The 13516-nt window shown below is 40.5% G+C and overlaps 1 protein-coding gene across 1 annotated transcript in view; it reads right to left on the bottom strand.

The window, feature by feature from the left end:
• LOC101858970 (structural maintenance of chromosomes flexible hinge domain-containing protein 1) overlaps positions 1-12297 on the bottom strand; it is a gene marked incomplete in the record, with an annotated part of 79135 nt that extends 66838 nt beyond the window's left edge. Inside the window, 13 exon segments of the mRNA XM_035972443.1 lie at positions 107-230; positions 1253-1312; positions 1672-1792; positions 2721-2934; positions 3434-3536; positions 3875-4038; positions 5292-5411; positions 6420-6558; positions 7067-7203; positions 9577-9659; positions 10232-10390; positions 10968-11046; positions 12130-12297. Of these exon segments, the coding sequence (XP_035828336.1) occupies positions 107-230; positions 1253-1312; positions 1672-1792; positions 2721-2934; positions 3434-3536; positions 3875-4038; positions 5292-5411; positions 6420-6558; positions 7067-7203; positions 9577-9659; positions 10232-10390; positions 10968-11046; positions 12130-12264 (1638 nt within the window).
• Positions 12298-13516: the final 1219 nt, after the last annotated feature.

Below are 13516 nucleotides of genomic sequence, written 5' to 3'. Positions count from 1 at the left end.
AGAGAGAGAGAGAGAGAGAGAGAGAAAGAGAGAGAGAGACAGAAACAGAGACAGAGACAGAGAGAGAGAGAGAGAGAGAGAGGTGAATGAAGGGTAGAGTACTCACATGTCCATTGAGCATGCGTACAAAGTTGGTTCCTTTATCTCTGAGCTTCATCTCCAGGTCCAAAAAGGTAAGCTTGTTGGTGGACACCTGGAAACTGTCATTGGTCCACAGCACTCCAGAGATCCTGGTGGTGGAGAAGAGATTGGGGGGTGGGGGGGGGGATGAATTAGGAAGATCAAGGGCGGGTGGTCACTTATGGTTGGTTGGTGCTACAGGGCGTATTACACATTCAGTTAAAACTGACAATTGTTCATCCTCTTAACTCTTCAAACCCTGAGTTTTTTCTACAGTCACCCTAAACCCCGGGCACTATATCTCATTATAACGCTAAAAGCTTGCCTCCAACTTCTAAACAGCGGAACAAAGGCTTAGCCATTACTTTTAAAAAACTTGGCTCGGGTACAGTTCCAGAAAACAAGCAAAAACTAGCACTAAATTAAACGAAAAAGTTGTTACTGGTATCGGACACTCCCAGCAATCTTGGAAACATTTCTTTTTGTGCGATCTTCAATATTCAGCAAGAAAAAAAACAAATCACTCGTCGATCATTTTGTTAAATTTGGTACGCCGATACCGAATTTGGTATTATTTCACAATTATACTTTCCAATAAATTTATGAACGAAATTTTTAGCATTGGCAGGCCACAGGCTTCTACTTAGCAAGACAGCCAGCCAGTCAGACACATCTAATATTTGGCACCTACACAACCTAATCATATGTTGCAAGTGCCATAAAACTCTTACTTAAACTAAAGGTAGACAAAACAGAAGAGATATATGATATTACACAAGTTGCTCATTTATGCCCAGCTGAGCTGTAGGAAGGCAAAAAAAACCCCACAAAGTAGGAAACGTTGCAATTGAAAAATTCAGATTGGGAGCCTGAAAGAACAGGCTAGAGAGCTATCATTCACTCTCAGTGTTAGTACAAGTTTTATGGTACTTGCAACACAAACAGGTCAATGAAATGCTGAATATTAGAGGTGTTACTGAAGATTAAAAATACAAAGACAAGAAGAGGAGAAAAGGATGATAGCTGTTTGAGGGGAAAGAAGGAGCAAACCACAACAGAGCACAACCAACCATCCACATTGTTTAATCCCGTGAAGTTTTCAACTAGACAAAATCACCAGTTTAAATTTTACCTGTTGTAGCATTCAGCTGGAATGTTCTTCTGTTTTTTGGGCAGGGAGCACCAGTCAAATCTGGGAAAACACAACAGCATAATTAGAATCATCAAATATGAGGTATCAGAGAAAAGTTGGTTGAGGGGGGTTTTTTCTCCTTTTTTTTCTCCCTTGCCACTTTCCATAAATCGACATCGGTGCTTTTTTTTTTCTTTATAAGTTTAATAAGTGCAGTTTAGCATATATTTTCTGAATAGTTTCAACATGTTTTAAAGTTTAATAATTTATAACAATTTAGAGACATACAAATTTCACCACCCCCCCCATCCCCTCCATTTCCGCACAAACGCACGCAATTGTCAATTGTGCACACAAAAACACACACACACACACATTAACCCACAAACACATACACAGACACAAATACACAGACTCACTCCTCTATGAGCGTGTAAGGTATCAGTCGACCGTTCCAAAAGGCCTCAAAGATGGGCCTCCTCCCCCGCGCCGGGCGATCGTTGATGGCATAGCCGTGGTCATCCTCGGGCACTGGGTCCACTGGAAGGGAAATGATTAGAGCAGAGAGAGGCGTCAGGAAGACACAAACATCCTGACAACATTTACACTTATTACACATATCGGGGTGGGGGGTAGAATGAGCCATTGCAAATTCTTCACACGTCTAGACAAATGTGTAACAACGCTGTGGAATCAGGCGCTCGTCAATTTGGGAGCATATGGAGTTATTGGTATCATCTAACAACATGTTCATCTTTCTTGCTTTCAATGAAAAAATTACCCTTCTATCTTTAATAGAAGTCGAGATATTTTGGATTGAAATAAGTGGGGTCACCTGATTTCAGAGGTAAAATAACAGAGAAAAAGGCCGCCAGTTTGCTGACTCTCAAAGCTAGAGAGTCCTTTGAAACTGTAAATTTACAGTTTTTGTGTCTTTAATCAAAGCTTTTCAGTAAAATCCATACAGAAATGTTTTTTAAAATGAACATAAAAGATATTAAACCAAGAAACAAAAATTCGATAAAAATTACCAAACTAGCAGAGAAAAGCCAGTTTCTTCAATTTCATTATTTTGACGAGCACCTGATTTCACCTCGCTGCCTCACATATTGACTGCTCTGTGTAATACAGTAATACTCCCATCACGCATAATTTTTCAAAATGATCTACAGTAGAGTTTTGCACTATGCAAAAATTGATACGAACAGCTCAGAACATGAAAACAAATATTTTACAGGCAGGTAAAGAGCGCCGGACAGAGTCTGAAACAAAGACAGTTATCCTCCGTCATTTTTCAAATAGTGACCATGATGAGATTAAACATACAAATCCGTTGAATAAACATCAAAAGTTTCTATATTCTGTTACGTAAAAAATGTTTGGAAGAAATGACTGCACAGAAGAAGCACTTCCATGCAATGAATGCATAAGATATTTTTTACACAGAGTTGTAGTAGTGTTGACTCACATCTAGGAGCGTAGGCATCCACCGGATAGGTCTCTTTGTCATAGCGGAACGGATGATATCGGACGATCCCCTCCACAGCCGTAGAGCCATCCACGTAGGCTTTGAACTCAAACCTGCTGGCGGCCGTCCGAACATATTGCGTCTCAATGTCATCTTCAATCTTGCGTAGGTCAATCGACTTGGGGTTCGGGTTTCCCCTCAGTTGCATGGTCACCTTGACAGAGACAAACACAGAGTCGGATAACAGGGCTGGGCAAACAGATAAACATCCTACTTTCCGCGAGCTGACCAAGAACAAGATAACACACCACAAGACGGCTCAATCTATAACAAAAGCAACGTCAACCCCCTCAATCCTCAGCTCACAAGACATAAATCTTATCCCTCTCAAATCATCAGCTAACAAGCCATAAGTCAAAGTCCTCCCAGATCATCAGCTCACACATTATAAGTCATCTCCCTCCCAAATCATCAGCTCAAACTTTATAAATCATACCCCTTTGAAATCCTCAGCTATCAAGATATAAGTCTCGTCATGCCCCTCCCAAATCATCTGCTCACACATAAGTCGTACCCCTTTGAAATTCTCAGCTAACAAGACATAAGTCTTGTCATACCCCTCCGAAATCTTCAGTTCACAAGTCATATCCCTCCCAAGTCCCAAGCTCACAAGCCATAAATCATATTCTTCCCAGATCCTTGTCCTCCCTCACCTGTATATTGATGTTGTTGAAGGGGTTGCTCTCCACCTTCTGCTCACCCTCCTCTTTCAGCTCGTGGCCCTCTGGACCGTGAAGGTAGAAGTGGTAGATGTGCCTAAGAGAAAGATAGAGAGAAAAAAACCATTATTACATTGTCCAAATTTAACGTTTATCTCTGACGGAGGCAAAGCCACTATGCCGGGGCCCTCTTTTGGTACTAAATCAAAACAAAAAAAGTCAAAAACGTCACTAAATTGGTCATTAAATCAAAACAAGTGAACCTATTTTGACGGTTCTTCATCTAATGAATGAAATCAAGATAAAAGAGACCTGGCTTCAGTAATTATCAAAAAGAAAAGAACGAGGAAGGATAAAGATGACAGACATTTAATACAAAGAAGGAGGACACCACACCAGAGCATCCACCAACCACCCAGCAAAAATAAAACTCACGCCAGCTGTCTGGTCCACATGTTGAAGTTGTGCTTCAGGTAGGACACATGCTGAGGGCTGATGCCCTGGATGACCACTGCTGTGAAGCTCTCGCGGTTCGGTTCCTCCGAGATGAGCTTGGCCAGAAGTTCGTCCTCCCCACTCAGGTGGGAGCTGTCTCCGGGCTGGTGAACACACACACACAGTTCACACAAATTAATAAATAGGCCCTAGCTCTTTCAACACTTACAATAATAATAACAATATTAATAATAGTAATAACAATAATACAGTCGAACCTGCCTTAACGGAAACCTGTGTAAAACGGAAACCTGTCTTAACGGAATCTCCCCCCTCCCCCCTTGATATATCTCTCTTTAATTACCTGTATAGAACGGAAACCTGTCCAACGCGGAAACGGAAAGAAAAATCCGCTCCCTTCCGAGGGTTTCACCTGTCTAAGACGGAAAATGCTTTGCCCGCTCAGCCCTGATTTGAAACGAAACTCGTAAGTTTGGTTCCGCTGGCTCTGAACTTAACACCATGGCCATGCCACTGGGCGAGGAAGGGGAGTAGGGGTGCAATAAGGGGGTAGATGTTACCCCATCATGTGAGCCCTGAGCGATGCAGATGGTCAGTAACTGTGGGTGTGAAATCTCACGACTGCCCGTGAGAATGCTCGGGTAGCGAACCACTAAGAAAACCTTCCTGGGTAGCCAGAAGCCAGAGGTGTGAAATTAGATTGTCCAATGCCTGCCGCCCTGATCGTACTGCCAGGCGAGAAAAGAGTTCCTCGAATCGTTGTTACAACGATGGCAGTGAGGGGGGCTAAGGGTGGAAGCAAAGGAAATGTTGAAACCTTTCTGTTTTTAATAGGTCAAACCGTGGTCCTATGAAAGGCAAGCACTGGTGGTAATTAGATATGTAAGACTGACGCATGTCATTATACAGACAGGACAGCAGCTGAGAGGTGTGAAGTTTTGATCACTGCTTGCCGATCGGACAAGCGATCCTTGATCCCACCGGCTGGGCCTTTGTACCCCCCCCCCCCCCCACACTAAATTCCCCTGTCTAAGACGGAATTGTTTTCCCACTCCCTTGCGATAATAATAATAGTAATAACAATAATAATAATAATAATAACAATAACAATAGATGGTGTGTACTGTATATGAGTATAATATCTTTTCACAAACAGGAAATTTTGGCGCTCTTCGTAGCAGGGTACAGCATCCATCCCAACAAATAGTCAGAGACACTCGGCAAAACTTTCCCACTGTAACTCAATCATCAGGCAAAACTCACCCTAATGCATCATCTCTTTCTAATGTAGAACAACATAACCCATTTATCTGCTCCTGATAAACCCACTGTCTATTCCTGAAGTAGCCCACTATAAGCCACCAGTCTATTCCTGATGTTGCCTACCAAAACCCACCTGTCTATTCCGGATGTAGCCTGTGTAGATAGACTGGTTGCTTTTCTCCCTCCTCTCAAACTCATCCTTCGAGATGGAGAGTTCATGAACATCCTTGGAACCTCTTGGCTTGCTGATCATCTGGAAGGGGGAAGGATGTGGGGAGAGCAAAGGTGGGGGGGGGGGGGGGGAGGAAGAAGGGAAGAGGATGAGAAAGGAGTGGGGAGCATGGGGCGGGGAGGGGAGGGGGAAAAGGAAGAGAGAGGAGGGGGGGAGGAGAGAAAGGAGAGGAAACAGAGAAGGGAAGGAATGAAAATATTTTTTTTTTACTTTACATTTTACTATAGGTGCGTTTACACCCCAGTCAATACAATCTAAATCATTTACAAAGCGGGCTTTGACCCATCCTAGGCTGACAGGGATACAACATCCCAGCAGAAAGACTGAGATCCTCAATGAAAATTCTCCCCAATATACTTTGATTTCCCAGACTGAAACCGAATGAAAATCTTTTGCATATTCTGTAAACAGATTGCTTATTACAGCCCAGATGAAACTAAATGGAAATCAGTAGGCTACTAAATGCACGTAATAAGTGGATGAAAACACTGGGAGCCTATCATACAGCTAAGACATATAATATCCTTCAGGGAACTGACATGTTTTGCCTAAGCAAAGACAAGCACATTGACACATCAGTCCTTTAGTGTAGAGAAAAAGTAAGACAAATAGACAAAACAGCAGAGGGAGAAAAAAAAAGTAGAGTTTTACTGCACTTACAACACAATAAGGTAATGTAAGTTCCAAAGATTAGGGGTGTTACAAGAGAGTAACAAACACAAAATAGAAGGAAAGGAGATAAAGACGATATATGTGTGATAGGAAAGAAGGAGCAAACCACACCAGAGCATCCACCAACCACCCACGTGATGTCCTCTAACTACCCATGGATTGAGATGGAAAACTGAAATGACAATGAGCAGTTTGTTCATCAGTGAGGTCATTGTGAAATAGTGCGAGTCTCCTGCTGGAAGATATTAAATATATGCATCCAGGATTGATCTCTTTCACTTTAAATTTTAAATCAATCCAGATCTTAGGCTGATCAGCATTTTTTTTTAAAAGAAAAGATGCCACAGAATGACCAACCCTTGTGGCATTGCCAATAAAGAAGACAGCCTGCTTGCCCCCGACACCAAAGTAGGAGATGTCACTGTTCATGAAGCGAGGCGCCCACGTCGAGGCCAGGTTGATAGAGTCGTTAGCCCCTGAAGGCTCCAAGTCTTGTCTGCAGAGGAAAAACGCAATGTTGAAAAAAACAAAATAAAACAAACCAAAAAAACAAATGACAAAATAACATATTTTTCCTAGATCAAGAATTTTTTTAAATATATTTTTGATTGGCTGCTGGTCTGCAGAAGTGCCATGCAACGTTTCGTGGGCATAGGTAAATTAATAAAAGAACTAGAATTTTTTTAACACAGTCAGACGAAAGTGAACAAGCTATAATAAGGGTTTTTTTAAAGCTGTTTTCATGCTTTGTTGTTTGTGCACTCACGACATAAAAGAGCAAATTTTGTAATCGAGCTTAGCTTTATCTGGTAACCAATGTAACTTTATCAATGTAAGTGTGATGATAGGGACTGTAGGTAATTAATTAATTGACAAGCACACATAGCCCACTTTCTAGGGCAAAGAAATGTGCTGTGTAAATGCAATCATTTTAGTACTATCATTATTACTACAGAGTGCAAACTCATTTTGCTGCCACATGTCATAACAATTTACCAACTCACCCCCTGCTACGTTTATCCCTCCGAGTGAACTTCGACAGTCTATAAATAGCCCAATTGTTCAGCTGGCGCGGGGTCATTCCTTTCCCATTGTCGATGACAACAATACAGTTCTTGCTCACGGCTATGTCATCCAAAAACTGAGGAAGAAAGATGATGATCCAAAAATAATTATTGACAAAAATGACAAACATGATCAACGCATTAGTAGTTTTTACAAAAAAAAAGGATGTCCCACAGTAAAACTAACCTGTCAGATCATTTTAATTTTACACCATGATAAACGAAAGTTATATTGACAAAATGAATGTTTGTTTAGTTTTTGTAGAGGTTCGCCACTGCATAAGGTCATATGAGCGCCAGAAGATTAGAGATGTTAAAAGAGAGTAACAAACATAAAAAAGAAGAAGGGGAGAAAAGGATGACAGATAGATGTTTCATAGGAAAGAAGAAGCAAACCACACCAGAGCACCCGCCATCCACCCACTCGAATGAATGTGTGATGAACGTGTCAAAAATGGTTGACTATCGGAACCTTGTAGTGCACACTTCACAAAACAGATCAGGTTTCATTGACACAAAGTAAATTGTGATCAGCCGCATTATACACAGTTCACACTTACCATTGTAATGATTAAAAGGATGGAAATATGAATACATCGAGACAAAAGGCAGGAAGGACGTTTATAGTTCCTATGCACCAATCACCCACTTAGGGACCTAGACCATCTCAAAACATATCATCAGGAAACACAAATACTTCAAGAGCATACCTGCCAACATTGCCTGGGCCAAAATCTGTAGTTGGACGCAAATTTTTGTCCAAAAATCTGTAGTTGACCTAAAAAATCTGTAGTAGGCTACATTGCCTCTTGTCGCATACTTAATTTGGGACCCTTATCAATATTTTATTTTGACCCACATCAAATATGCATAATTGTGTTTGCGACTACAAACAAATGTAGAAAATGACAAAAAGAACCCAAAAAAAAGACAAATATGAAAACTACCAGAGGCATTTACCCTATTAGTAGTTGGTGCAGTTCCTGTCCTATTCATACCTGCACGCACACACACAAATGAAACCAACAACCCCCCCCCCCCCCTAAAAAAAATGTTTTTTTAAAAACAGAAGCAAAGAAGAAAAGATGAAGAAAAGGTGGGCCTTGGATGACTTAGGCCTAGCCTTGGCCTTTTGTCTTTGCAGAGTTTACAAGGAAAGAGTATGACGGATCCTGAGTACACACAAGGCCTGCACCAACACGCGTTTTGCTGAGAGTTTTCTAGATCTAGATCTAGTGGTAATCAAAAATTTAGAATACTAAAATTTGCTTCCAAGTTCAGTTTTTGTCCTCTGGTGTTGCCTTCAAACCCCCCCCCCCCCCCTCCCCCGAGTGTATCTTTAAAAAAAATAATCCTCCCCCCGTTCCGGAGTCCTATACTAGGCAGCGCTCAGACTTTGAATGAACTTTGGTGACCCCTACAAGTGCCAGTGCTCACAATGTGATGGAACGCGCAAGTTCATTGACCGGTCACAATGGCGAGCCCGACAAGACGCTTGTATAACTATAACTTTCTTTTCTTTTCTTTTTTTTTTTCACAAGTGACGGCACAGGACAAATATTGATTTATTTTCAAGGCGACACAGCGTTTGCCATGCACAGCCTGCATGTTGTTACAATTAATGTTGCGTTATCAAACTACTACTAGCAGATTTCTGGGCGGTAACGAAAATGAAAGTATATCTTGATTATCCCGATCAAATGTCGGTATCACACCCGCTTGCCACCATAGCCGCCTGTCTGCGTGAAGAAACATACTCTCGAGGGAGCCGAATGAATCACAATCGCGACCGGCAAAAATGAACTTACGGGCGTTATCGGATTTGGTTTTCAAATATTCGATAACTTTCTCAAATTCCCGGGTAATTCCCGGGGCCTGGCAGTCACCCTGCTGAATCCCGAAGTCAGTGGCTTCATCTCAAAATCGGTGGATCGGTAGTTTGACCCAAAAGTCGGTGATCTACCGATTTTTTCTGTAGGGTTGGCAGGTATGCAAGAGTCATCATGCCAGGTTACTGTGTCAATGTCCCTACTTCACATCTTCAACATGCCATTTTTAAACAAGTTAATCGGAGAGTTCTCAAGGTCCTTGTCTCACTTAGCTCAGTCCTTTCGAAAAAGGTCATCATTATTTGAAGGTCCTGCCTCTCAAATAACACGATACCAAATGGGAGTTAAAATAACATAACACCATAGAACATGTAAACCTTTAACTGGTTTCAGTGTATGTCGATGACCCTTTGTCTTAGAGCCTGCAACTTCTTAACATCATAATTAGACAGAGCCAAGTTACTCTCATAACTTTTACTCAATGTCACTATCTCTTTTTACTTTTATCAATACTTTTCCTTCACTCCCGTTATTTCTCCTTTGAGATTACTCGCATTACCTAGATTCAGTTATTCCTTTGAGTACTGGTGGGACACGAAAAAAATTCTCTCAGTCACTCACCAGCCTCAGTTCAATTTGCCGGGATCCATCGTTGAGAGCTGTAGCCGCCAGGGAGTTGTCGATGAGCTCTGCAAAGGCATACGCTGGGGACAGAAAAGTCATACACATCATAATCATCCTCACACATTCCAACGTACAGACAAGCATTATAAACAAAAACATACACAGATAAACAAGAACATGATACAATAGCAGAACAGGAAAAAAACAACAGGAAAATACATTCCTACTTTTTTTATTTTTAATACACAGGAAATAAACCATGACTTGAAATTATCCGCCACCTAAACGTTTTTGCATCTCTGTTACGACAATCACAAAGAAGAAAATTCCTCAAGTTTCTTTAAAATCATATGCAAATAAAAATTATGCACATGATAAAATAAAAGTGACAGACCACAATTCTCTATACAGTTAGTCTGTCATGACAAATGTCTTTGGCCACAGAGAGAGAGGTCTTTCACAAAACAATACATTTATCATTATCAGTTTTTTTGTTTTTAATTAAAATGACTCTTTACAACAAGTCCTAAAGGAGTAGCCAATCTCCCGTCGGATGAATTAGAAATACCTTACGTGAAATTTTTTGTAATGGTTCTGTACACATAAAGAAGAGATTTTCAACAGCAACTCCAGTCAAAGAGCAGTTACTTACGCAAAGGATTTTGTCCCTCTGAAGCATAGTACTCGTACATTCCACCCTTGACGATGGTGTCATAATGCGGTAGGTAGTCCACCCGCTCCTGGGCAGGGGCACACAACTCTTGCTTCACATCCTTCAGGATATACAAAGTCTCTCCATTCTCCACATAGTCTGGAATGACAGAAAAAACCCCGCAAATGCTGAAATCAAGATTAATGAAAGGAAAAGACTCTTTTTCAAAAAGTCTGAATAGCCAGGAATGTGAATGAAAATAGTTGAATCAAAAAACAGGAAAGAGCACTCCAATATTCCATTATCCTTACTACATGACATTTTGAGCAGCTCTCTCAGAACAAAATATTTAAGCATTTTTATCACATTTTACACTGTTCAACCACTTGTGTGCAGTGTCCCCCACTTGTGCACCTCTGCATTCCCGCTTTCGGCAGTCAACTGAGCAGCAACTACACTACAGAGAACAACGACTAACCAAACATACAAAAACCTTGCACTCAAGAACTATACTGATATACACAAGAGGGTGCCCAAGATAGAATTATGATTTTTTTAAATATATCATGCGTGCAAAATTGGACTGTTGCATCAAGAGCCACCCTGACTACACACAGAAAACCATCGCCCTCTATGATGAGTCTCCTCGAGGAAAGTTCTAGTGCTTCAACTCGTCAAGTCAGAAACAGATGACGACTACCAAAGTAATACACACAAGAAGTAAATGGTTACTCACCCCAGGTCTTGTCATCTTTAATTTCATCCCTGTTGGTAGTAGCAATGACAAAGTCTTCTCCATCTTCAACACCTAAAAGCTGCAGAACGAGAGAAAAGAAATTGAAAATAATAAAACAACACTGCACACAACAAGGACATACTATGACTTCAGAACTCAGCTTCATAACCTGCAGACCCATGTTCACTACTACTACTTGTTGTGAATGTGGGTGTGCAATAGACTGTGTGTCACGACGTGCTGGAATCAGGCGTTGGTCAAAATTTGGACATGATGTGGAGTTATTGGTATCACCTTATAGCGTGTACTCATTTTTTATTTGTCTTGCTTTTAGTGGAAAAAATACCCATCTGTCTTGAATAGAAGCCTATGAATGAGGTGGAGGTCACCTAATGTCAAAGGCAAAGGTAAAATTAGCGAGAAAATGGTCATCAAAGTTAGGTAAAATTCCAAAGCTTGAGAGTTTTAGGAAGCTGCAAATTTACTTTTTTGTGACCTTTTGTTAGCATTTTTCAGAAAAATCAACATGGAAATGTGTATTTAAATGGCCACAAAAGGTGTTGAGGCAAAAAAAGAAGATTTGACAAAAATTGCCCAATGGTCAGTAAAAATGAAAAAATGCCCGTTTCCTTGCTTTCTTTATTTTGAAGGGCGCATGATTTCACCACAAAAGGCTTCACATAGGCTCTAACTAATAAGTAGGCCAAACCATAAGTGTATCAATGTGCATGAGTGCATCTCTTTGTTGTGACAATCTGTAAGAAAATTCAAACAAGAGACTGAAGTTTTAAAAAAATAAACATGATAGAATCAAGAATCTGATGTGAAAAGAAAAGGTATTAAAAACCAAAAGACAAAAAAAGTCAACAATCTTTACGTAAACTGAAGATTTTTATTCAGTGCAAGAAGCAACAGAAAGCCAAAAAAAAATTACTTTCAGTAAAAAAAAGTGTCTTCGACAATCATAAAGTCCAAGCTTTCATAAAAATTTTTAAATAAACAGCAGTGGCAAATCTTCGCTCATCCTGACATCACACCGAAAGAACTCGGCCCGATCGGGAATTCCCAATTGAATTTACAACCAACAAGAATTTATTTCTCTCTAAAAAGAGCATCGCATAAACAGTTAACTAAAGTCTCAGCAATTTGCAAATAAAAGTACCTGTTTTACGGCATCCTTAAATTTTGCAAAGCAGTCGATCGCTGTCGTAGATAATTTCACTTCAGGAGCGGCTGAATTCCGTCGATCATAAATAAAAACAACAGAGTCGCCATCCTGCGAATCGGAGGCCGCCATCTTGACTCTCTTGTATTACCAGGAATTTTAAGTGCATTCGAAAGCTCAAAAGATCAAAGAGGGGATTTTATTTTGACAATCTCTATTCTTTTAAACAAAATTGTTATCAAAATAGAATTCAATTTTTTTAAATCAAAATTACACAGACTGTCAGTTTATTGGACTTTGAGGGGCTAGATTTTTAAATCACACAATGCGAGACCATATTTTTTTCCAACCTGGCATTTCACGTCCTAACGCGTCTCTGTGGCAAAAAATGTAGAGGCCAGAGGCTAGCCAAGGCCAAGGCAAAAGGAGCACTTTGTGACTGAATATGGCGACTGCCCGTTGCCGATCAATTAATAATTATTAGTGTCCGTCCCAATAAAGTCTGGCCATTTTTTCAGTACTTTTTTTCTGTAACCACATTTTTCTTTTAAATTGACTTCTACTAACCTTACCCCGTCTTGTTTGTGTTTAGTGCTGTTGAAATATAACGTTGCGTGTTAGGAAGGGTTTTTATCAGACCAATCTGGGACTTGTAACAACACGACGGCAGCACTTTCTATAATCTGTGACATTATGCCTATTTTCATATACATATAGATCTAATTTTAGTCATGTAATTCTGTTAAAGGCCTTAGTTGAATACGCCGTCAAATATGCCATGGTCCGAACATAGAGAGAGAGAAAGACTACCATGTGGCGACTACCCTCAAACCAATATACTGTTGAGCTGTTTTGTTGTTATGTGTAGGCCTAGTAAGACACTCTTGAGTTCATGAGTAACAGTTCAGTGAAAGGGTCCAAGCTGTTCGGATGAATGTATGAAATATTTGTCTCGTCCTGCTACAACTTACATGTACTTGTATATAATACGTCTCGTCCTGCTACAATTTACATGTAGATGTACATAATATGTCTCGTCCTGCTACATTGGTGACCCTGACGTGATCTAAGGTAACCTTGTCTAGATCTAGATCTAGAGATCTTGATTTAATTTAACATAACCTAGAATCTAGTAACGGCGATCCGTTTGACACTCCTACGTTCTGGACCTCCTGTCCTTCCGCGAGGTTCGCACAAACAGAGGTCCAATTTGCTTTGCGTGTGATCACAACTGACGAGACAAAATACTACTACGTCGTAGCGGCGCTTGGTGCAGCTACAGCAGCAAGATCCCTATCCTTAATCTCCTCACCTCCTTCAACTTCAAGTCAAAAATGCGACACACTCAAGTCGTTCCTTTTAAGTTATAGAGGTCTATAGTTTA

This window comes from Aplysia californica, unplaced genomic scaffold (assembly GCF_000002075.1).
Source record: "Aplysia californica isolate F4 #8 unplaced genomic scaffold, AplCal3.0 scaffold00695, whole genome shotgun sequence".
NCBI lineage: Eukaryota > Metazoa > Mollusca > Gastropoda > Aplysiida > Aplysiidae > Aplysia > Aplysia californica.
This window is presented reverse-complemented; position numbering and strand designations above follow the sequence as displayed.